This window comes from Dermacentor variabilis, chromosome 5, assembly GCF_050947875.1.
Source record: "Dermacentor variabilis isolate Ectoservices chromosome 5, ASM5094787v1, whole genome shotgun sequence".
NCBI classification, from domain to species: Eukaryota; Metazoa; Arthropoda; class Arachnida; order Ixodida; family Ixodidae; genus Dermacentor; species Dermacentor variabilis.
This window is the reverse complement of record NC_134572.1, coordinates 82,591,772-82,617,451: the sequence shown is the minus strand read 5'-3', so window position 1 is coordinate 82,617,451 and position 25,680 is coordinate 82,591,772. Positions and strand designations below refer to the sequence as shown.

Sequence of the window (25,680 nt, the reverse complement as noted above, 5' to 3'; positions counted from 1 at the left end):
AGACTTGGATATCTTAATATGACCCGGAGACCAAAAGGCAATCCTCGGAGTGGCACACACACTCGTCCCCTCGCCAGAAGAAAGCCAGGATGAGCAAATCAAAGATCAAGATCATGCTGATCGTTTTTTTTTTACATCCACGGACTGGTTCATCACGAGTTTGTGGAACCTGGAATCGCTGTGAACTCCAAATTTTATGTGGAAGTCCTCAAAATACTGAAACACAGGGTTCAACGCAACCCGCCGGACACCGCAGACAACTGGAAGTTGCACCACTATAATGCGGCGGCCCACAGTGCCTTCATCGTCACCGAACACCTGGTTAAAGCAGGGATACCAACGATCCCTCAGCCCCCGTACAGCCCGTACTTGGCTCCCCCGACTTTTTTCTGTTTCCCCGCCTCAAAACACCCCTGAAAGGCAAGCATTTTGGGACGGTGGACGGGCTCAAAGCAGCTTGCACCGCAACATTAATGGCCATTCAAGGGGAGGACTACCGCAACGCATTCGAGAGCTGGAAGTCTCGCTGTAGATGATGTATCGACGCAAAAGGACAGTACTTTGAAGATTTTTAAACACTTGTAACAATAAATTCAATAATTATTTTTAATGGCCTTACTGACATTACTTTCCGGATAGACCCTGTATGACAATATAATCTTTGCAAGTGCAGTATTCGGCGCCGATGTCGCTAAATAAAGCGTAAGAAACGAAAGATAGACACGTTTGCCGTGTTCTTAGCATGTTGTCGAGCTTGAGAAGGTTGAGTTATATCAACATAAAGTTTAAAGTAAAAGTGTTTCTTGGTTGAATGGCACGTAACATTGCAGTCACCGCAGCAACATCCCACGTCTTATCAGAAAACTGATAAGACGTGTTTTCAATTATTCGTAACATTAGTCAAGTACGATAGTCAATTAGTAAATGCTAACAACAGCCGCCCGAACACTGTCGTGCGCATATGTTCTGTCCCTGACTAGTCGACGCAAGCTATAACTTCCACAGAGGATCAATGTTTCACCGGGCCAGGCAATGTAAAAGCGCGAGGGCTGAAGCCAGAGAGACACATACGCCGATGAGAAGGTTCAGGAAGCCATCGTAGCCCTTGGAGAGGACACCGACGCCACCGGCGAGAAAGAAGAAGGAGCCCGATCCGTAGTACAGCACCGACTAAGGAAGACAATGCGCGGACTGTGTTAGGTCGCGCGTTCAATGTAGAATTTAGCAAGGAATAATGTAGAATATGTGTCTCACGCTACTCTCTGTATAGGATATTAAGGAATTGTAAGCCTTCCGGTCATTGCATTCTGCACAGTGCAAGGGCATTGGCAGCAGTTGAAAACTGTGAGGTATCTGAGCTGAAAGTCGGACGAATATGTCTTGGTTCTCTTCGGAACAGCTCGACATAACGATGATGATTGTGTGTGTGGGGTGTGTGTGTGTGTGTGTATGTGTGTGTGTGTGTGTGTGTGTGTGTGTGTGTGGCTCTACCCTTTGTAACGGGTGGAAGGCTGTCGCCGATGCAATATATGCACATAAACAAACAGATGAAGTTAGGCATTGTCCCTATGGTGTCACTCCAGACTACCTGCATACACATAGCACAAAACCTAGTCTGAACAGCAATAACAAGAAAGAGACGACGTTCAGCGCGCACACACAACCACATAGCGTTTCCCATCCATCCATTTGCGCAGCATGTATGTATGTATGTATGTATGTATGTATGTATGTATGTATGTATGTATGTATGTATGTATGTATGTATGTATGTATGTATGTATGTATGTATGTATGTATGTATGTATGTATGTATGTATGTATGTATGTATGTATGTATGTATGTATGTATGTATGTATGTATGTTATGAGCATCCCCTTTGGAACGGGGCGGTGGGTTGCACCACCAAGCTCTTGCTATTATACTGCCTAATGCCCTACCTAGTTAAAAAAAAAGACTATGAACTCCAACTACCAAATTTTCTGATCTCCTATTCCGAACTTTGCTTTTGTGCGCCTCCATTTTCTGTCGTTTTCCTATTTTTCTTCCACCAATTTTCCAATCGCCTTTTACTAGTCTCTATTGCGGGCATGTGTACTTTTCCACTGCTCTCGCTGAACCCAAGGGATTCAAGGAGGCCAGTGGTGCATAAATCGACGTCAGACGTTTTCACATTCTAATAAAACATGCTCCATTGTTTCCCAAGCTTTACTGCCGCAAGCACATGCTTCTTCTTCCTTCTTATATCTCGCTTTATAGGTGCGTGTTCTAAGGCATCCCGATCTTGCTTCAAAAAGTAATGAGCTTCCCTTTGAGTTATCAGAAATTGTTTCTTTCCTTATTTCGTTTTTTTCTCTCTTAAACAGCACAGCCGGATTTCGTTTTTGCCTCTCTAAAAGCCTGCAGCGCCGTCTTGTGTCGCCTTTCTGTAGTCCATCCCGTTCATTGGTATCGTCCAGAAGGGCAGCTGCGGGCACCATGCCCCAACACCTCCCGCGAGGCAAGACTATTCATCATATTGAAAACGCGATAGTGGAAGTATTAAAATTACTGTATAGAGTTTTCATGTACATAAAAAAATAACGGTGGAAAAAACGAAGGGAGACGTGATCAGAGAAATATAGGTAACACAAGAACTAGTGAAAGAGGTCGGTGTCTGAGAAATAACCTTTGTGAGCTGTATTTTATTCATCTGTGCTTGAAACGCAAGAGAAAAGACACATTTAAAGCCGTAATCTGATTTGCAAAATATAGTTCTGAAGAGTTCTGAAGCGGTCGGAACATGATGAAAGTTTTAAGAACTGCATTGCATAATACAGTTTTATCATGTGTGCTTCACTAAAAACTGCGGAAAATATTTTTCGAAGTAACTGCTCGTGAAACACTTCATCATAGGAAGCTGTAGTGATGTATTCGGCGCAGCATACTTTCACCCTGCCTTGCGCACAAAAAGAGTGAAAGTATTCTTCGTCGGGGAAGACAAGAAATGGGCCGTCAACAGATCAACACTGTATACAATATATACAGCCCTGCAGTGGAGGTCTGTAGGGGCTGTGCTGCCGTCAGCACAACGTTATAATAGTTGGATCCCAATGCAGCAGCTGCTCACAAAGACCGTGGTGGTGCTGTCGAGCGAGCTGAACAGGCTGTGCACCGCCAAGTAGACGCCCACTAGGGAGTAGGTGAAGCTCAGGTAGCACAGCCACATGTAGGCGCCGGAAGTGTTGCTCGTGATATGCAGCAGTATGAACAACATCGCTGAGAAGAGCTGGAGAAGGAAAAGTGATGTCCTTGTTCAACGAAAGCGGGACGTAGGCTCGTGGTAAGGACATTTGCGTAGGACAGTAATGTGCCAGCAGTTAGTTGTGCAGAGCATAACAGCGGGAAGAACTCTGGGCTGCCATCGATAAGGGCGCATGCGCAGCTATCTTGCATCTTACAACAGAGACGGGGACAACTAAAGGTCCCGTAAATGTTACTGAATGTTGCAGCTGAGCGCCCTCACAGGATGGGAGCAATAGAAACTGATGATGACGATTTCTAATAGCACTCTATTTGAAACGGGGGCTACTAGAAATGGTAACCTAGCCTGCTTGAGCTGAACATGTTTTACTGCGTCTATATGTGTCTAGCATTTTTTGTTATGTCTACAGTACATTCATTCTCTTCATCAAAATCTCTATATCATATTGCAAATCTATAATGACTCCGGCTCCACTTCTCTCCTTCTTTCAGTGGTACTCTAAACGTCGCTTGCTTTTCTTGACTGCTGACCAGTTAACGCTCCAATCAGCTTTGAACCCCAGCGCTTTTGAAATGTGGACGTTCCCTGGGGTGGATCCCGGCTGGGTGAATATCTTGGCATTCCATCACAATGTATACTGAGGCATCACAGCATTCTTCTTTTTTTTTTTTTGTTCTGCAGCAAATGCATGCATGCATCATCCTGCATCGTATAGCTGTGCAGTGTGAAAAAAAAAACGAGGCCGGAAGGTAAAGAAAGGACAGGACGAGCGCTGTCCTTCTTTACCTTGGGTGCTTCATACGACAGGTACCTGCCAATTCAGACAGAGGCGATCGCGCAGACAGTGGCTTGTAGACGAGCGATGTCTTGATGCGTTGCCTCACGAACTCGACACTGCCGGTAATACTTGTTGACACTAACTACGACACAAGTTCTTCATTGACTTAGCCGCTTAGTTCATCTCAGTGTCATTTAAGAAGTGGACCATTTTTTAATGAATCAACAAAAGAAGTGTCGTGGCACATAAAAGGGATTCGAACGAATGTCGCCACAAAAAGGAGATATATTAAAAGAGTTCTGAGCGTTGAATATGAACAGTGCTATGAGAACTAAACACACGAACATCAATATACGTATGTTTACTTAGGTTAAAGAACAGCCGCAAAGGTGAATAATTAGAGAGCTTCAGGAATCCTGGTAACCAAGCATGCGGCTGTGAATTAAAGGTTGTGTTCTTTATTAACTCGAAATAGCTTTCTACGTGGATGCCGCGATGTAAATATACTTTTGGGCTGGATACGACTCGATATTATTTATGTTGCTGTTTCAACGAAAGCACTGCACACACATATGCAGAATGCCTAGAAAACGATGGCGCTTAACGTAGCGTAAATTTCATTTGGCATATAGCTTGCTTACAATATTTAATCTGAGCGGGAGGCAGCTTGGAGGTTTCCATTACTTATTTAGCTCGACAAAATCAACACGAAAGCTTAGCTCACCGTGACAAGAGTGCACGCAATGCCTCTTCTCGAGCAAAAGTAGTCGAAGTTGAGTTCTACGCCTCCCTGCAAGTCATTCAGGCGGCGTTAGAAATCCGAATCAGCACACAGACGTGTCCGGTCGAGTTTATGCAGCTTCTAACTTGCCTACCGTATTATTTCACTGATTCCTTCTTCTATAGATCGGTAAACCTGGTGAGCGCTCGGTCGCCAACACCTCTTTCGGCCATGCACTCTCTCGAACTTGGCGCACTCACGTCCACTCATCGGCACGTATGCGCATGCTCTCCCTCACGCCCATTCACATTCACCGGCAATCAGTCACTCGTGCTCATGCTCCAGCCCTTTCACTCCACCAGCACCTCAGGTTGACGCTCACGTCTTCCAATATGCTGCAGGTAACCACTCCCTTACATACACACGTCCACGTCAGACACTAAGCGACACTCGCCATTCACGCCCACTCACACGCCCAGGTGGTAACCCATCTGCACGTACTCGTTCACTTCCAGTCACCGGCGTTTACTCGCGTCTGCTCTCGCGTCCGCTTACAGTCGCACCTGAGAAATAAATGTGACCGAGTACGAGAAAGGCATGAATAAGTTTGTTGACCTAATTGTTCTTTCAAATATTGCGTTAATGTTTGCGCATCCACCGAAATTATAATTTATCATGACAACTTCTCAAGTTATAACGACACACTGCTTGCGTGTATAGACTCGTACAAATTTGTTTGAAATGGCTTACGAATACTGTGTGCTCACGCACGTGTCTTGTGCGATCAAACATTGGCTAAAGCGTTATTCCGTATTTGCAAGTGATATCCGCCAGATGAGAATTAGTGTTGTCGCGGATGCACTGAAAGCTAGAAGGGGAGCGATAATGGAAGACCCAATGGAGGCTTCAATTTTCCCAGTCTGTTAACTGAGGTGAAAGCCTTCAATACCACCCGTAAATCTTAAGAAACATCAGTATACTTGCAGTAATATTAATTAGCAAGGTTTCGGCTTACCTTGCCCATTCTTCTCGCTGTCTGGATTTCTTCTTTTTCCTTTTGTTAGCCGCACCACCTGAAAAGCTAATTATGGTGCGCCCTCTCACTGCTGCCACTTTTGCCTAATCTTCTTCGAAATATTTTTAAATTATCGCGATATTTCGTTATCAAGCGTGTTCCTTTACATGCTTTCTCCTGAATTTTGTTATTTGTAGCTACTCATTCAATTTCCCATTTGTGCAGCCTTGTCTTTGCAAGCCCTGGTTTTTCCCCACCTCAATACTGCTTTCAAAAGTTATTGAGATTGCCTTCAAAAGTAAGTAATATTGTTACCGCAAAGCTCGGAGACCGAAGCGCGAACCAAATGCTTACGATTCGAAGTGGTCAAATGGGAGAAGCTTTGCAAGGGCGAGCACCAAAAGGATTTTGCAGAAAAACTTTCATTTGGATTCACATATCGTTCTATTTTTTATTCTACCCGATGGAAGTGATGTGCGATTTTATGTTTTTGCTAATTATTTTGCGCAGTTTATGGAAGACACGAACGTTGGGCCACATTGCTGAGCCAGTTGTTTCTTCGTCAGTACAGTTTAATAAAATGAGTGTTCACCTGAAAGATAGATCTATGTCCCAACGGAATTTAAACCGGGCTGTTGCCTTCGATTGATAAGTTGTTTGACGCTGCCTCCCTCTTAGAGGCAACTATGCTAGTTTTCTTTATCGGTTCCTACTCATAGAAATCGTGCTTTTTGATAACTTTTAAAGCGATCTATTGCATTTTGCCTGTGTAATAATTGCATGGGTTGATTAAATCGCTGCAATAAATACCGTGTATCGAGAAAAAAAGTGGGCGAAGAGAACACTTTTAAATTCCTCCTTTAAAACGAAATTTTCTTCGCCTATTTTACAAGGTTTGACATGGCTGCCTGGCTGCTGTTGGTCCGACCGCTATCTCGGTGGATATATATGTGGATGTACATACGAAAGTTATATGAAAGTACCAATGAACTAGGTTATGCGTATGAACCTTGTAGGCTGAGCAAGTATGCGCATCTATGTTCTGCGTACCAAAAAACTTCCTCCATAATACCTCATAAAACCTCCATACCCATAATGTCGGCTCACAAGCCTCCCTAAAGCACGCCATTTTGTTAATGGAAAGGTGAATTATATATCGCGGATTATTTCACTTTATTTTAATTTATTTAACGACTGAGTATGTGTCAGTGGAGCTTTCCCATCCTTGGTCAATCCTCCCAGAATCGTTAAGTCCCTCTGTGCCACAATAAGACGTAAAGAATCCCTAAATGTTGTTCGATATGTGCCCTACTTTTCTGGAGATATATTATTATTATTATTATTATTATTATTATTATTATTATTATTATTATTATTATTATTATTATTATTATTATTATTATTATTATTATTATTATTATTATTATTATTATTATTATTATTATTATTATTATTATTATTATGAAGTCTCACTTAATGGCACAAGCCCACTATGGGGAATAGGCCACGAATCGGGTGGTAATTTGACTCAATAAATAAAAGAAGTTGGTTAATAAATAAATAACACAAAAAAGGAAAATAAATATATAATCTAAGATGAAAAATAAACTGTGAATACATGAGATAAACTATTGATCAATACTATAGTAAACATTGCGTTGATAGGAATACTAAAAAAAAAAAGCTATCATTATCATTCTTGCCTCGACAAGCATGACACATCGTCTTCGTCCTTGAGGCATCGATGCGTATACATCTCACAATGTGCATCAGCCTGATTTGGAGTTTGCATATCGGCATAGCCTGCGAATGACGCATTTCATAAATATAAAAATTGCATGACAATAAAGTTGTAACCTTCGTGGTGGACACAAATACACATTCCAAGGGATTACATGTTGCGGGGAATAAGGAAAATGTACGCGTCACTGTTGATTGTAACGCGTTTAATTAACCGCTTTACTAAAGCTTTACTTCGCCGATATTCAAAAGTGTGCGTCTGTTTTGCATATATTTAAATATATTTTATTTCTTCATTCATCTAATGGAATTGTTCAATTCCATGTTCAAGGTTTCATGATTCTATCATTTCTTTCATTTATTGTATATTATAAACCTCTATTCGACTACCCCGATTCTTGGCCGGTACCTTATTTTATAGTCCCTTATTTTATATGTTTGAGGATCATCATCGCCATGATCGTCTCTACTGCGTGCGCTTCGTGCCTGCTGAAGACGAAGACAAGACCACGTTATTGGGAGGTCGCTGAGAAGCGGCAGTTGGGCCTTTTCCGTTTGAGCGCAGTTACCACAAAAGGTGAGCGTGGCCTTAAATTAGCACTATCTGTAGGTGGTGCTGCCGTCGCCATCTAAGTCTGATTTGTAAGGTTACCTGCGTAAATTTGACGCTACGTTGCTTATCCGGCAATAGAAGTGACATCTACAGCTGAGGCGCCATCCGACTGCAATGTGTGCCTGACACTGTTCGTGTTACGATTTATTTAAGTGTTATCGTACCCTCAGAAGGTCCAGTGGGCACTGCAGAGGGAGTAGGCACATAGGCTTGCAAACAATGATATATGAATAACAAAAAATGACAGTGAACAATTCCAAAGCATTCCATAGGTACCAAGAAGTAGATGAAAAAAAAAGAAAGCAAAATAAATGCAGGTCCCCCCCTCCCGGCCCGCCAAAAATCACAGACGATTACGATAACACTTAATGCGAAATTTGAGCACAGCTCTATACGTTTTCATTTCGCGCGTCAATATTTCGTATAATGATTATATAGGTACACGGTTTATATTATGAAGAGAAAGCTGTGAGTAGCTTAGCTGGCGCGGACACTCTGTCCCGTGCAGCACATTGCAAACGGAGTGAAATGTGGCGCGACTGCCTCGCTAATCGGGAGATCGCGAGAGGCAGCGCGTAGGTGTTGCGTGGGCGCGATTCACAGCAGCCGCCATGCAGCTCATGCAGCGCTGTATTTCCATACAGACAATGCGCCCTACTCTGACGCCATATCGCAGCCATCGTCGCCGCACAGCCCGTCTTGCAAGTCACTACGCCTTTTTTCGCACGCTTTTGTTCCACCAACGACCAGAGCGGGGCTTCGTCGCGGGGAAATCGTGCAACCAGTGTCAATGGCGACAGCGCCCAAGGGAGCGTCACATCTAGCGTTATTCGTAGCCACTCGCCATCGACCCTTGCAGGAGGAGTCATCCCGGTCACACACGCTGGTACCGCGGACTGACCTCAGCAGCTGAAGCCGTGGACGAGCGTAGCCCTCCCCAGCTCACGCCACCCTGCCTTCCCCATCGGAAGCGCAGATAAGATCGCCCACGCGGCTGAAGATTCCGTGGCCACCGGCAACTCAGCGCTTGTGCAGGCCGTCTCCCCTCCGCTCCTCCTACGCTCCCACCTCATGCTCTCTCTGTAGCCTTCTCCTCCGCTTTCCTCCTCGCGCGTACTTTAATCTTCCGCTGAGCTCCGCTTTCGCTCGGTTACGAGGTGTTGCAACACCGACGCTCATCGAAGGGCCTGGCGCCTTAGAGCTGCGCTCTAAAATTTGGTTATAGGAGTCTTGAATGACGGTGAGCCGGCTGTAGTGGCGATAGATGAGGAAAGGTGGCTCCCCTCATCAAGGGTGTCTAGCATAAAAAAAGTGTAAGAACACGTCATAGAGACATCGAGGAACGGCTGCCTTACACTACTGCCATCGACACGCGATGAAACTTAACATAGCTGTGAAATCAGTTGATCGAAGACATTGTGATTGAACGGTGATGGCACATTTTGTGTAGTAAAGACTCGAGTTGTTGCACCGAGTCTCAAGGTAAACAAAATAAGTGTCCATTTCCTTTGCAAGATACAATTGGTAATAGCATTAATAGTTGAACATGTGATCGGTACGAGAGGTAGAGAGCTTCATGGGACCTTATGAGATCAGTCATGCAGCATGACGAGTCATCCATAACACAGAAAAACGCGTTAACGTAATGCGATGTTGCTTCAGATAATATTATATTGGCGCCGCCGCTGTCTGTATTTCTACTCATTGTTGGTTGCGGTGGTTAATCATCAGCTTACTCGAGGCCAAAAACTTTTCCCAGTAATAGAGAATTACCCTTGCCTTACGCTCGCTGACGCCATATTATGCCTGCAGGTTTTCTAATTTCATCGCAACCACCTACTTCTCTGCCGTCCTCATCCACACTTCCTCTTTTTTCTCGTCCACTTATCCGCCCTATGTTCACCTTACATGACTTGCCCAGCTTTATTTTCCTTCATTTTAATATCAAATATTATTACGATATTATCGCGAGATGCTCAAGAGACGAGCCGCCGCAATAACGACGAAGTCGGTCTGTGCCCTTGGCTCGAGCGAATGTCTGCCTGGCGCTCTGGCTCCAGTGTAAATAGCCTGTAAATAGTCTCTTCCGTCTATATCTTTCTACGCGTAACATTCTGGTGGAGGTGAGTGATCCCCGTCCTCGCCACGGAACTTCGGAGTGGTCGGTACATCGAGCTAGTACCATGCCTCCTGGTGACGAGCCCGCCTCTGCAACGGCTTCGGCTTGTCCGACTGCTCCAATCGTCACGGTTGCCCAACATCGCGACGCTGGTGTGTTCTCTGGCCTGGAGGGAAGGATGTTGACGAATTGATCAAGCTAAATGAACATGCCAGCGCTAATAACAGGTGGGACCCAACCATTATGCTCGCCAATGTCATCTTTTATCTCGGCGGCATCCCAAGCGTGTGGCACCAAACGCATGACGACGAGATAACCAGTTCGGACAGTTTCAAAGAAGAGCTACGGGAACTGTTTGGCGACCCCATTGGGCGCAAGGTTACCGCGAGAAGAGCTCTTGCGTCTCGTGTTCAGACACCTACAGAGCCATACGTTTCATATATCCTCGACGTCTTGGCTCTATGCCGAAAATCTGACCATGTTATGTCTGAAGTAGATAAAGTGGCGCATGTGCTAAAAGGCATCGCCAACGACGCTCTCAATTTGCTTGTTTTGGGCAACGTCTTAACTTATCGACGCCATCATAAAAGAATTGAACAAGCTAAGAGCCGCCTTATCTCACACCCCATCACGCGGCTACCCAACACTGCTGCTACGCCAACATGTGAGGGTCGACCGCGCCAGACTTCCACCGGTGCACGACGACGTAACCCGTATTGTCCGCGCGAACTTCAGCCAGCCTGTTCGCCAGCTTTCTCAGCGACGCCTCCCGATCCACCAGCAACCACAATTGCGATGGTTCAGGCCGTCGTCAGACAGGAATTTCAGAACATGGGTCTGAACTCCGTGTGTTCAACTTCTCAACCCAGCGTACCCCAGCTCTCTAGCGGCCCTCCTCGTCCCCGGCAGTCTTTTTCAGCCACATCTCACCGCAACCCGTCCGAATGGCGTACCCCTGATGACAGGCCGATCTGCTTCCACTGCTGTCGCATCGGCCACGTCGCGCGTCACTGCCGCAACCGATGGCCACCACCTCCTCGGACATACGCCGCCGCTTATCCCCGCACATTTTGACCTTCTGTTCCCTATACTACCCCCCATGAACCCACTGCCGCTGATGCTCCTGCTCCGAACATTCGCTACAGCCGCTCGCCCTCACCTCAACGCCATCAGTCTCGTTCGCCCCAACCCCGTCGCTTCCCTTCCGGAAAGCTAGGCACTGCAGCTTCTGGTGGTGAAGCTGCGTTGTCGACCGTGCCCTCAAATCCTCTGCTCACGTTACCTACGAACCAAAACCTTCTTGACGTTGACGTTGACGACTATCCTGTCACGGCACTCATCGATCCAGGAGCACATCTTTCTATTATGAGTACTGCCTTCCGACGACGACTGAACAAGCTGCTCACCCTAGCGTCGGCACGCGTCGTCTGCGTTGCGGATGGCGGTACTGTGTCTATCATAGGAATGTGCACGGCACGTGTCACACATCGCCGGTCGACACACTCCTTTGCTCTTCACCGTGATTGCTCATTGCCCCCACAACCTAATTCTCGGCCTCGATTTTCTCTCCGCGCATTCTGCTCTTATTGACTGCTCTGCCAGTACCCTTCGCCTTGAGTTACCGATTCTGGCAGAACCTTCTGACGCACCCCAGTGCCGCTTACGCCCCACCGGCTTTCTTCGCCTGTCGCCAAAGTCAATAGCCTATATTGAACTGTTGTCTTCCCCACCAGTTCCTGATGGCGAGTACCTCGTCACTCCTCTGCCCGACATACCACTGCAGTTTGACGTTACCGTGCCTCACAGTATACTTACTATTACTGCGAACCGCACTCGCATGCCTTTCTTTAACTTTCGATTGGCAAAGCAAATTCTACAGCGAGGTATTTGCCTTGCCAACGTTGACTGTTTCGGCGACCATGACGTGACAGCGTTATCGACCGATGGTTCTTGCGAGCTCAGCAGGCCCCCCGCGCCAGCCTCGGGCGCCGATCCCAACGTAAAGAAAATGGTTGCGATGGACCTGTCCTCTGCGCAGACTGAAGACCTTTGCCAAGTATTATCGTCCTACCGAGATATTTTCGACTTCGGCGATCACCCTTTAGAGCAGACGCTCGCGGTCAAGCATCGGATTCTTACTGGCGATGCTACGCCTATTCACCGACGACCGTATCGAGTTTCTGCGTCGGAACGCCGAGCAATTCAAAGTGAAGCGAACAAAATGCTAGATAAAAACATCATTGAGCCTTCTTCGAGTCTCTGGGCGTCACCTGTGGTGTTGGTTAAAAAGGACGGCGCGTGGCGCTTCTGTGTAAACTACTGTCATCTGAACAACATTACCAAGAAATACGTCTACCCGCTCCCACATATAGACGACGCCCTTGACTGCCTGCACGGTTCAAGCTATTTAACTTCTATTGATCTTCGTTCTGGATACTGGCAGATTGCTGTTGACGATATGGACAGAGAAAAAACCGCGTTCATCACACCTGATAGCCTATACCAATTTAAAGTAATGCCGTTTGGATTATGCAACGCCCCTGCCACTTTTGAGCGTATGATGGACTCCTTGCTCCAAGGTTTCAAATGGTCCACATGTCTCTGCTGCCTCGACGACGTCATCGTCTTCTCGCCAACGTTCGACACTCACCTTGAGCGTCTAACAACTATACTTGATGTATTTCGAAAGGTGAAGCTGCAACTTAACTCGTCCAAATGTCGATTTGGCCACTGCCAAATTACTTTGCTGGGTCATCTCGTTCGCTTCCGGAGTGCAGCCGGATCCCGACAAACACGCGCTGTCCGAGACTTTCCCGTTCCGAAGACAGCCGCAGACGTTCAAAGTTTGTAGGGCTATACTCGTACTTTTGTCGTTTTGTTCAAGATTTTGCGGCAATTGCTAAACCCCTCACTAATCTTTTGAAGAAAAGCGTAAAATTCTCGTGGCGTACTTCGGAAGCCGCCGCATTCTCTCGTTTCGTCCCTCTTCTAACCTCACCACCCATTCTCGCCCACTTCGATCCTGATGCCCCTACAGAATTGCGTACAGATGCCAGCGGTCATGGCATCGGTGCCGTCTTAGCCCAGCGTTAGCGTGGCCAAGATCGCGTTATTGCTTATGCGAGCCGCCTCCTAGCACCATCGGAGCGCAACTATTTCATTACGAAACGAGAATGCCTTGCTGTTGTCTGGGTGGTTCCGAAGTTCCGTCCTTACCTTTACGATCACCCTTTTTTCCGTAGTCGCTGACCATCATGCTTTACAGATTACAGGCCGGCTTGGTCGATGGGCTTTGAGGCTACAAGAATTCTCATATTCCGTGCTGTCTGGCCGCCTGCACCAAGACGCTGACAGCTTCTCGCGCTACCCTGTTTACGACTCTTGACTCCTCAAATTTAACCAGTGCTGCTTGCGTATTCTCTGTATCCCAGCTGCTTCATTTCGCGACGAGCAACGTCGTGACGCCTACATCAGAGCACTCATAGACCGTTTTGAACTCTCCGGCCGATGCTACTCTACGCCTCTTCGTCCTCCGCGAAGGCACTCCATACCGTAGTAACCTTCATCCAGACGGCTCTGAGTTCCTACTTGTAATAACTAAACACCTCCGCTCCACAGTTCTAGATGAGCTTCACGACGCACCAACCGCAGGCCACCTCGGCATATATCGAACCTATGACCGTGTACGTCGCCGTTTTTTCTGGCCGGGCCTTGCCCGTTCCGTACGACGTTATGTCGCCGCTTGTGAACTTTGCCAACGACGCAAGAAGCCTTCCCAGCTCCCCGCTGGTTACCTGCAGCCATTCGACATCCCTGCCGAGCACTTTTAGCGTGTCGGCTTGGACCTTCTCGGCCCATTTCCGTAATCTAGATCAGGAAATAAGTGGGGTTGCAGTCGCGGTGGACTACGCGACTCGCTACGCCGTAACCCGCGCTCTTCCGACCAGCTGCGCAACTAACGTTGCGGACTTCCTCCTACATGATATCATTTTGATGCATGTTGCTTCGCGTCAATTGCTAACAGACCGTGGCCGTACGTTTTTGTACATCATGCGTGCCTGCTCAATACAGCATAAGTTTACCACCTCCTATACCAACCTCAAACCAACGGCCTCACTGAGCATTGGAACCGCACCCTTACAGACATGCTATCCAAATACGTTTCAGACGACCATTGCGACTGGGACCTGGCTCTACCTTACATTTACTTTGCGTACAACTCTTCCTGTCTCGAAACTGATGGCTTTACCCCGTTTTACCTCTTGTATGGCCGAGAATCGATGCTACCACTGGACACTGTGCTTGCGTCCACCACATCTTCAGCTAGCGATTATGCCCGTGATGCAATCGCCCATGCTGACCATGCCCGCCAACTTGCGCGCGCTCGTCTACAAGTGTCTCAAGACAAACAGAAACAATGTTACGACCTGCGTCACCGTGATGTCCATTTTGCGCCCGGCCCCCTCGTGTTGCTTTTGTCACCATCGCGTAAAGTTGGCCTTTGTAAAAAACTGCTTTCGTGTTACACAGGCCCATATCGCACGCTCCGCCAAGTGACCGATGTCACCTATGAAATCGTTCTAGCCACGCTCACTACGTCCTCTGCTGTGACAACCAGTGACATTGTCCGCGTCGCCCGACTCGAGCCCTACACCTCTCCACGCGCCTTGCTTATTTAACAGCACCGTGACGATGCTTTTGCCGCCGGGGGGAGGGGGGGGATAGTATTACGATATATAGTCGAGCCGCCGCGATAACGACGAAGTGGGTCTGTGCCCTTGGCGCGAGCGAATGTTGGCCTGGTGCTCTGGCTCCAGTGTAAATAGCTTGTAAATAGTCTCTTCCACCTGTGTCTTTCTACACGTAACGATATTATTGTCTACGCCCGTTTGATCACTAATCCACTACGCATTTAATAATGGTACATTCGACTGGTCGCTTTCCAGCGCTCTAGAGCGTTCACGCGGCGCGTTTTACATTCGGCTGGTCAAAATTTAGCGCTCTGAACACATTCGCTTGGCTCATTCAGAGCGCCACGCTCTTGCTCAGAGTACACGGAGGCGCTCCTACTTTAAACCTGGTAACGCTACTTAGATCTCACAGAAACTTGATCACGTGGCTACTTCGATTGCTCTGGGATCAGCTAGCACGTTCGGATGGGGCAGGCTTTCCCTGGCTCCAATCTCGAGAAAGCTATGCATCGCTACAAACCGAGTTAGAGCGTGCTATTAACCAGTCGAATGTACCATAAGGTAAGTTAGCTTATCATAAGTTGAAGCACAAGAAAGGGACAGGAACGCGAGTAAGCCAGCGAGAGAGTCGTTTTGTTGTTATAATTTACCGTGACCTTTATACAAGAACAAATATACCATCTGTGACCACTTCTGAAGGATGGGCACTGGTCTTTCACATATAAGAGCACATGCGCATCATCCTGTGCCTTGTCCTCGGGTGCTTTGTTGCAGGGAAAAGCTATGGCAGACACGCCTCAGGCAGCACTGAAAGAAGCCAAGCGACAAAGCAACTTGAGTGTGAACCCCAAGTATACGGTCACATGGCATGGCTTCCTAAACATTGGTGAAATAGTGAGTGCCTTATTTCCGTCATTTCACTATTTTTCGTTGTCGCACAAAACAACGTTTGTATTCTGTAAGTTGGTTTAATGTAATTTGCCACCACAACGGAACTACCACACTGTAGGACTCGACTGCAAATGCACGTACATTGTATTTTCTTGTTGTTGAAGCTGTGGAGCCGCTTTTGTGCCAAACCACCTGAAGAATTTTGTACGGTTATACTGGATAGTTGACTAAGGCAACTTTGATCAGCAAAATAAGTAACCTTCGTACACGCATTTTCTGACATGAACCCCTTCACTTCCTTCCTTTCCTCGTAAGTCTAGGAAAGCGACCAGAATACAAATTGGTATACGCACAGCAAAAATTCCTCAATTAATTTCTAGTGCGTACGACCTTTCTAGGCACGATTTTCCAGCGCTTTGTCTGTCTCTCTATTTTGGCCTGTGTTATGTGCTGTTTTTTTTTCCAATCAACTCGCGACCGTTATGCGAAAACGTTTCCCTCTAGGTTCCGTGTAATTGTGCTTTTTCAAGTGGAGTGCGCAAGTGGTGGACTACCCGCCAGTCGAAACCCTACGCAGGTGACGGCCATTACGGCCCTGGTGGCCGTCATGCTGTCTTCCAACGAGAGCTTGGCTGCCGAGCTGATGGTGGTGTCGTCGTTTGCCTACGGCTACGTCTCGCTCATGATGCTCGCGGGCGGCATCGTGTCCCCTTACACGCAAGCATTGCTGCCGCTGTCGCTATACGTGAGTGGAAAGCTCTCTGATAGGCGGAGTTACCCGCCGCGGCGTCTATATTACTTTTTTTTGCTCTTGAAAGCGAGGTCGCGGATTCAGCTTCCGGCCGCAGATACATCGATCCAATCGGGGGAAGAACGCCAACATAAAAAAAAAGCTTCTGTTCGAAGGTTTAGGTTCCCTAAGCAACCCTTGCCAAAATTAGTGGGGAGCCCCCGCTAGGGATTCAAACGCCCAGGTGTAACTTTGAGGAGTTAAAACTCATCGTCAACGAACATGGTGGACAGCGCAGGGGACGGGAGATGGGATGCACGAAGGGTACGGATGTGCGTGGATCTTTTGGGCTGTATCTTTCAATGTTCAGAACTGCAAAAAAAAAAAAAAAACAGATGACCCGGGTTATAACCCCTTCAATCAATAAATTAGTCAGTCAATCAATCACCCAGGTCATAACCCCCAATCAATTAATCAATCAATCGCTCAGAAATGAAGCATGCGTGTCCCAGTGGTTTCAATGGCTTGTTGGAGATTACGAGGTCTAAATCATATTTAGATAGATAGATAGATAGATAGATAGATAGATAGATAGATAGATAGATAGATAGATAGATAGATAGATAGATAGATAGATAGATAGATAGATAGATAGATAGATAGATAGATAGATAGATAGATAGATAGATAGATAGATAGATAGATAGATAGATAGATAGATAGATAGATAGATAGATAGATAATACGACCATGTCATGGACGACGCAGCAATGGCAATAAGCTGAGCAGAATAACTTATGGGCATAACTAGAAGTTGTTGCAGGGTTAGTTGGCGTACCGATGACAAAGATGTTAAGAAGGGCAACACGCGAGCATTCGAGCACTCACTAGTGAGTCTTTGAAACTTAGGAATGCAATGGACCAGGTATGCATCACTGATGTCCTTTGATCACAGTGTACTAACTTTCTCCATGCATGCTGTTGGATCACTCTGTCACAGTATCTGCTGTACCACCTCATTGGCAGCGCCTTCCTCTTGCTCAGCGGTGGTTGGCTCATGGGCGTGGCCAAGGGCGAGTTCCTCATGCAGGTCGCGGCGGTGAGTGCGCATGCGCGGTAGTCTTGGCACCTTCGTGCTTACTACAGGATAAGAAATACAGGCTGTTCGAGATATTATTAGGAAAAGCGAAGCCTTCCGTAGGGATGAAATCTGCAACTGTGTGCTTCAACAGCAACCTGGAGAAGCGTCTAGATGTATTTATTATTCTTAGCTTAAGATAATTATTAAAGAACTTATTAGTTATCAAATATAATGCGCATATGTCAATTATATGTTTTAAAACAATTCGTAAAAATTAATTTAAAATTGCGGTGCGCTATCTGGTCTGGCACTTTTTTCTGCCTTAAAAAAATGCGAAAAAAAAATGCTGATACGACTTGCCGCTTGCAAGCGCATTATGCTTTCAAGCCCAAAATTATTTAGATAAAGCGAATTTTCGTATGCCTTCTTTCTAGGGCTTTTGCGCGTCTGCTCGGTCAGCTTCTTGCCCAGATAGGCGGGTCGGCCCTGGTGATAGTACACTGATCCCGGAGATGGCGTGTTCAAAAGGGAGCCGATCCCGGATTCAGTGAAATGCGTGGTGGCGTCGATCCCGCGAGTCGCGTGTTGGCTGTCTCCGCGTCTTTCTGGCTTGTCAGGCAGGCACGTATTTGTTAGGCTGAAAATGCTGTTATGAAGACGAGAAGCTTTATAGCACTGATCTAATTACATTATGAAAGCTTTGCTTCGCATATTTTCTTAAGTATGAGTTGGACCTGCTTTGTCTTGTTTATTTTTTTTTCACTCCCCGAAAACCTAAGAGAAAGGATCGCACCGTGCCAACAAATGTTCTTTTTTTCCTGACAGGGTTCCGGAATTGGCTGCGGGATAATGCACTTTCTGCACGGCCTGTACACCTTCGTGACGGTTTTCCACCAGCCCGAGTGAATGGTGCCATCGCTTAGATTTTTCGCGTCTTTATATATAAAAAGATTGTGACTCTACGCGTCGTGAAGTCCATTTATTCGCTTTCTGTAGAGGAAACATCGTTGGAGATAGAAATGCAACAGGAGTGACCACAAACCCACAGACAATATAACGTAAGTCAACCGCAATTGCGCCAAGCGTGCGTGGGAAAGTAACATACCCGCATTCAGAGGACAGTGATCATGCGTATCCGGCCATACGTTTCTCCAGTGTTCTAACTGCAGAGAGGTTCACTCAAACAGCTGTCTCTGTTTGAGTGACGTTTGCCAGTAGTTACGGATGGGATGCATCTGCAGTGGTCCTGCCGACACCGTGATGACAGTAGTCCTCACTGCTATATTCTGATGTACTGTGCCAGTGTAAAGATCTTTCCAGTGAAGACTGCAGGTGGCGTCTCCTCAACTCAACTCCTATTGTAGAAACTGTTTATTCTCGTCTCCCTGCTCTTTGGAACAAACATAACATGTTTCTTACCATAGTTGCCCTGCAACACTTTCTGCCGGCATACTTTCTTGCGGCACTGGTGGCGTATAGTGAAACTCGTCAAAAAATCAATCGCTTGACCACGCGTAAGGATGGTCATCATGTGATCTCGTTGCACAAGCGGCACCAAAATTTTCTTCAGCAAGGAAGTTGTTATAAATACGCGTGTACAAGGAAAGCTGCGAGGTGTGCTGCGAGTTTGGTGGGGCGTGACAAGGCTGGCAATGTAACCTGCTTTAAGATGCAATAAACAAATAAATTGTGTAACGTTTGTGGTACTCGAGCTGGTCGGAACAGCAGTGTCTCAACCTATAAACTTCGCCACAAAGAACTTCTTGTTTTTGTTGTCTATTATGACCAACGACAACGGTTTTAAAATGGTTTATGCAATCTGCGTTTGTGTAACCTCAATACGGCGTGATGATGACAGTGACGATGGCAGTGACAACGGCAGTGATGACAGACAACGGCGTGAGACACCTTTTGCAGGGTCGCTTGATTTCACCTGAAAAAGTTTGAATTCTTACTATGAAGAACAACAACGTTCTTAGTAAAGCGATTCCTGAATCAGTGTGGTGATTCAATATTTTACGTAATCTCATTACGACATCGTCTCGGGAGTGAAGACAGACGACAGTTCTAGGTACCTTTTACAAGCTTACTTCACTCACGTGCAAGCGTCTTCCTCGCTATGACCAATGACAACGGCGTCGTCATACTTCTGAGTCGACTCAGACTCACTCAGACTGACCCGTGAGAGTTATTCTGAGTGAAGTTGAGTGGATCCTGGGCGTGTGAGTCTGAGTCCGAGTGAGCCTTGACTAGTAGAATTTCGGGTAATCTGAGTCCGAGTGATTAGCAAAAGAAAGATGTACATTTTGCGAATAAGTCCGGGTGAGTTCAGTTTATATTACAACCTATGGAAACCAAGTAGAGGGTTGCCTGAACGCGCGCAGTTTTTCAATATATAGTGTAAAATTACTAGAACATCATTCACATTATTGAGTGATGACAGACAAGTGCTAAGCACCTTGTACATGCTCACTTGTTTCCCCTGCAATCATTTTTTTATTGCCTAGCATGTCCAACAACCGCTCACCAGAGAGTTTTCTTAATCCGCGTGGTTTTTCAATATTTTGTGCAATCTCACTGCGAGATGATGGCGAAAGTTACAGTGCTACAGGAAAGTTTTACATGCTCTCTTGATCCACCTGCGAAAGTCATCCGGCTTAGGTAGCGATAACTATTTTTTTCTTCTACAGCTGCTCTTAATGCTTCTGCAGGCATAAAAGGAGATTTGCGTCACACTTTCTTTCAGGGTTGCTCAAGGAGCCTTGCCGCAGCCACAAAATGAAGGCATGCAACCGTTTCTAAAGAAGTACTCTCGTCACTCATGGACAGGCAACAAACATGCGCACAACAAGGACAGCGCAATAAGGAACTTTCGTTGTGCTCTTTTAAATATTTTAAATATATTAAATATTTTAAATGCCGTTTAAATATTCACACATGAACAACATGTCTTCAATGTATCGCAAAAAAATTAAGAATAATCATGCACTAATTAGTTTCCTTCCAACAGATTGAGCTTACGTGAAGATAGTCGTTTTTTTTTTTGCAATATAGGAACACCAAAAACGCGCCCCTTTTGACACGTGTGCTCGACCTTCGTCAATATAGCCTTCGTGTTTTCTTTTCAAAGTGCTCCGAAGGATATCTGAAATGATCGAAGTTTTTGTAGTGCTTGCAGCTTGTACATGCGTTCCTTTGAGATTTGAACGAAGCAGAACTGCCTCCTATTTGAAGAAAGTCCTCCACCTTTAAAGAGAGGTAGACCAACCAACCAACCTGTGAACGATTGAGTTAGTCATAGCATTGACAAGACGATCAGTCATTTATTTTGTGAACCTGAGAGCCTTACAGTGTTCAGAGAATGATAAAGGACAAAATCATTCTCGTTCTCATTTTTTTTAGCTATAGGGTTACCTTAAAACAAGAATTCGCGAAAACTAAATTTGTAAACGCTTTTCAGACATTTCAGAAGTCTTAAATCAAACATTTCGCATGTCATAGTCACAAACCAAACGTTTCAAGCGTTTCTAAAAATTATTTTTAAGAACATGACAGGAATACCGCTGGTATCCTCAAAGCATGACAGGTATACCACTGGTATCCTGTTGCCTTAGCTCTCTGAAATGCGCTAAAGCAATTAGGCAATGTTCAGTTGACACCTATCTAAACTTTCTGCATTAACTACTGCAGGAAGCTGGATGACTGTTGGGAAGGGATTATCGAATAGTTATGCCATGGAGTGAAGAAAATGTGCGTCAGATGTTTCTTTTTTTCCTACATGGCTATCTATCTTTGTGAGGGGTCTCTTGACAATTCATCACATTAGGAAATAATGTTTAGGTGATAATAGTTAATTAGTACAGCTGCCGAATAGCCACGCGTTGTCATCGTGATTGATTTTTTTATTCTTCCTGTATCATTGCATTGTGCGCATCTGTTTAGCCGCAATTAGGCGTAAGACAATGCGAGATTAGCGTTTGCCTTTACGCGTGCTGCCCCTTAAAACAGCGCAAAGCCCCACGCATCATTTTTAATTAACATTTTTGCAAAGTCTTACGTGCCAAAACTACATGAGGCTGGCCATAGCAGGGGGATCTCCCGATTGATTTTGACTACCAGGGCTTCTTCAACAAACGCCTAAATCTATAAGTACGCGAGCGTTTCTGCATCCCGGCCTTGTCGAAATGGGGCTGGTGCGTTCGGGAATCGAGCCAACGGCCTCGTGCTTACCAGCGCGACGCCTTAACCACGAAGCCATCGCGGTGAAATTTACCTTTGTGGATGTTCTGAATTTTCTACAAGAAAACAAGTTTTAATCCCTGAAAACTTGACACAAAGCACATAGTAGCGTTTTCATATACTAGAGGTGTTCTTTCAGTTGTGGATAGTTCAAGAAACCCTTTATTAATATTTTTATCACCAAAAATAAATCTAACCTATTATAATTTTTTTCTCTTTGTTTTTCTTTTTTTTGCGAATGCGCTCTCTTCAGTCAGAAATCAATGTCAAATGTTATTTCAACTTTTCTATATGAAATGGTTCTGACCTTGCAGGGCTGTAATGTCCAACCGCATTTCCATATCAAGGAAAATTAGGAATATCTTATGCACCTTCATTTCTCAAGATTTATTGCACATTTGTACTAAAAACGTTATGTTAATTTATCACTTATTTAGTATAACAAACAATTAGCCAACAAGTAGCCTGATAGGCTATCCACAACTGATAACTCGCTCCAGCGTATCAAAAGCGCTACTATAGGGTAGGCGTCAAGTTTTCAGTGCTTAAATCAGAATTTCGAGGCATTGAAATATAGCGTGCCGCACATGTGATGCATCGGGCGATTACAGGGTCAAACTAACTCAAAGACCAGCTGACCCACTCGTCGCAGCCGTTGGCGTCGTGGCAGCTCGCACTGGGCTCGTGCCCGTGGTTGAAGAGGCACGGCGGTTCGTTGAGCACGGCGCACTTTTGGACAACTCGGGGTGTGGGGCCAGCGCCATGCCCTGATACGGACACGGTGTCCGGCGCAGTGATTCGTTTGGTCGCCGACGTCATCGGCTTGAATGTCACCGTCAGCATTGGCGACAAGTCGTTGACGGCGCTACTAGCTCCTCCGGCTTAAATATGTTCACTGTGCCCTCCCACAACGAAGAAATTGGCAAGTAGCGAATAAGACGCGTTTATTTTTTATTTATTATTTCATTTGGTTCCTAACCTCGACTAAAGCAGCACCTTCTTAAAGATGTTATTATTTGAAGACGTTACAGGGACACCAAGGACAAATGCTACATTGAAATATACGTGTATATAGCTACACGAAGGCACATACCATCAGTCTAGTTAGCTATTCAATATGTACTGCATAAAGTCCAGAGAGTAGAGGGCAAAGCATAGCAGTTCAACGTACTATATCGGAAGGAGTCGCATACGTACTGCTCGTAGTTTCTGCATTGTGCTGTACGTAGGTTCGTACATTTATTCGTTTACAGCTTGTTCCGGGCGAGAAGAGCACTTTATGGTATGGTGGAGAAAATCGAGCTTGAGAGCCAAACATCACTTTTTCTTGTCTGCTGCCTAAATCACAAGAACGGTGGTGTCTTTGGGTGAGGTTACAAGTTTCGCAGTGTCCGTGTTCACGAGTTGTGATTCCTCTTGCAAACAAAATACGTGCAAAAGAGAAGTTAGGTGAATGTTTTTCTTTCACCAGTTGATAAGCTACTTCTCTTAATTTGTAATATTATATAAGTATCCATGGGCAATCGATGTCACAGTCTATGGAGTCCTAGAAAACTGCATCCGGGAACTCAACCGGTCTTTCATAATATGTTGTTTCCTGATATGCCGAACCTTTTCTCCATTTAGAACGGTTAACTGCACATTTTAGGCGAGTAGATAGCTTGTTCAAGTAGTTCTCCTTGGTATGTCCGTTCAAACAAAGTGAAAGACGGGCACCATTTGAAAGCTTCGCAGAGCAGAAGGTTTGGACTCTTTGCCTGTATCCACCGCGAACAAAAGCTGTGCAACTGGAAATGATGCTAAAAAGTACCTTAATTATGGCATAGAACTTAAAGAACGTACGTGAATCATGAAAAAAAAAACAGTGCTACTTAACACAGACGCAGAAAGATTAAAGAAACACCCGCGCCAACCTCTCTCTCTCTCTCTCTCTCTCTCACACACACACACACACACACACACACACACACACACACACACAAAGTACCCCATATGTATATCTGTATCCCCGCTTCAACGTGCACATACCGTGAAAACGTTTCTCCCTGATCAAGAAACACAATTTCCTTTTTCGTTAAAACGATGGTCGGATAGCTGACACATATGTATCTTTTATCTTCTGGATGTGCTATGCTGCAATGATCAAGGAAGTCAATATCTTTACGTCACGCAATGATGTTATACTATTAGCATGATCATCATCAGCAGCAGGAAGAGCAGCAGCCTATTTTTTATGTCCAATACAGTCCGAAGGCCTCTCCTTGCGACATCGAATTACCCTTGTCTTGCGCTAGCTGATTCCAACTTGCGCCTGCAAATTTCTTAATTTCATCACTGCCCTAGTTTTTTGTCGTCCTCGACCATGCTTCCCTTACCTTGGCACTCATTCTGTAACTCTAATGGTCTACCGGCTATGTACCCTACGCATTACATGGCTTGCTTAGCTCCATTTTCTTCTCTTAAGGTCAGCTAGAATATCGACTATTCCCGTTTGCTATCAGATCAACACTGCTCTATTCCTGTCTCTTAACGTTAAGCCTAACGTTATTCATTCCATCGCTCTTTGCGCCGTCCTTAACTAGTTCTCGAGCTTCTTCGTTAACCTCCAAGTTTCTCCCCCTCATGTTAGCACTAATAAAATGCAATTATTGTACACTTTTCTTTTCAGCGACAGTGGTAAGCTCCCAGTCAAAATTTGGTAATTCCTGCCGTATGCACTATAACGCATTTTTATTCGTCTGTAATTTTCCTTCTCATGATCAGGGTCCCCTGCGAGTAATTGACTTAGATAAACGTACTCATGTACAGACTCTAGAGGCTGACTGGCCATCCTGAATTCGTTTCCTTGTCAGGTTATTGAGCTTATCTTTGTCTTCTGCATATTAATCTTCAATCCCACTCTTACACTTTCTCAGTTAAGGTCCTCAATCAGTATTAGCGCAGTCCGGCATAAACTCGCATGCTAACGTACTAACATCATTGTGGGATATGTAGTGTGACTGGCTTGATCACTGGAGCATACCACACCTATAAGACAAAATGTACATGCATCATACATCCGTCAATTGCTTTAACTGAAAAATAAATTGTTTTTATTGATAAGTGGCAAACGTGTTGATGTGTAGACGTGTATGTGCAGGTGGAAGCGTTGTTAGAAATGTAGGGGGTGTTTTACGTGTTACTTGTTACGTTTGCTTATTTACTTTTCACTTGTAAGAAGTGTGGTATATAAATACCCACGCCTTGAATAGATTTAGTTTTGAGTTACGTGCTTTGTCCGTGTTAAGTAGCGCCGTTTATTTTTTTCCACGATGTATATGCTACTAGTTCGCCCAAATGTCAGCTATCATAAAAAATCTGTACTGTTTGATTCTTGAATCAAAATAGGTTACTGCAGAAGCTGCGAACCCCGTTGAATTATTTGCCGCCGAGGCAGCCAGCGCTCCTGACGGAAGCGTGCGGTATTTTCACATACGTCATAGAAGCATAAAGTTGAGTTTAACCACGAAAAATTCAGGCATGTAAGATGCGTTAAGGATTCATGAACTATTTGTAAAACCAATTAGACGCACCCGAGCGTTCATACACAGGCAAGGGTAGCGTATATGCTGGGATATGCTGCTGGAAGGAACCAAGGTACGTGTCGTCTGCTGCAACACTGCTCAGAAGATTCAGATTTCTCGGCAACAGAACGGTGACGCCATCTGTCGCCACGTGATTTGCCGCAGATGTATCATATGGCGCCACCTTTCGTTGCAGTGACATCGTGAACTGCCGGCGTGTTACCGTAGGCTAAGCTTCTTTTTTTTCCCTTGAT

The 25,680-nt window shown here is 45.4% G+C and overlaps 2 protein-coding genes across 3 annotated transcripts; one reads left to right on the top strand and one right to left on the bottom strand.

Moving 5' to 3' along the window:
- Positions 1-1,017: 1,017 nt before the first annotated feature.
- Positions 1,018-3,272, bottom strand: LOC142583599 (uncharacterized). The gene is made up of 2 exons (XM_075694088.1): positions 3,111-3,272; positions 1,018-1,170 (listed from the first exon to the last, which is right to left on the bottom strand). The coding sequence occupies exons 1-2, from the start codon at positions 3,255-3,257 to the stop codon at positions 1,018-1,020; spliced, it is 300 nt and encodes a 99-aa protein (XP_075550203.1). The 5' UTR covers positions 3,258-3,272.
- A 4,601-nt stretch (positions 3,273-7,873) lies between these two features.
- LOC142581917 (uncharacterized) lies at positions 7,874-18,586 on the top strand. 2 transcript variants are annotated; one of them, XM_075691361.1, is made up of 5 exons: positions 7,874-8,076; positions 15,697-15,816; positions 16,391-16,558; positions 17,544-17,642; positions 18,450-18,586. In XM_075691361.1, the coding sequence occupies exons 2-5, from the start codon at positions 15,706-15,708 to the stop codon at positions 18,528-18,530; spliced, it is 459 nt and encodes a 152-aa protein (XP_075547476.1). In that variant the 5' UTR covers positions 7,874-8,076; positions 15,697-15,705; the 3' UTR covers positions 18,531-18,586. The 2 variants fall into 2 exon arrangements, with proteins under 2 accessions (XP_075547476.1, XP_075547475.1); XM_075691360.1 differs by lacking the exons at positions 7,874-8,076; positions 15,697-15,816 and having other exon boundaries at positions 15,913-16,558.
- The last annotated feature ends 7,094 nt before the right edge of the window (positions 18,587-25,680 follow it).

Coding starts and splice junctions, on each gene's coding strand:
- LOC142583599 (XM_075694088.1), bottom strand. CDS start 3,257: ATGTTGTTCATACTGCTGCATATCACGAGCAACACTTCCGGCGCCTAC. Junction 1,171..3,110: donor ACAGCACCACCACGGTCTTT/GTGAGCAGCTGC, acceptor TGTCTTCCTTAG/TCGGTGCTGTACTACGGATC.
- LOC142581917 (XM_075691360.1), top strand. CDS start 16,259: ATGTGCTGTTTTTTTTTCCAATCAACTCGCGACCGTTATGCGAAAACG. Junction 16,559..17,543: donor TGCTGCCGCTGTCGCTATAC/GTGAGTGGAAAG, acceptor ACTCTGTCACAG/TATCTGCTGTACCACCTCAT. Junction 17,643..18,449: donor TCCTCATGCAGGTCGCGGCG/GTGAGTGCGCAT, acceptor TTTTCCTGACAG/GGTTCCGGAATTGGCTGCGG.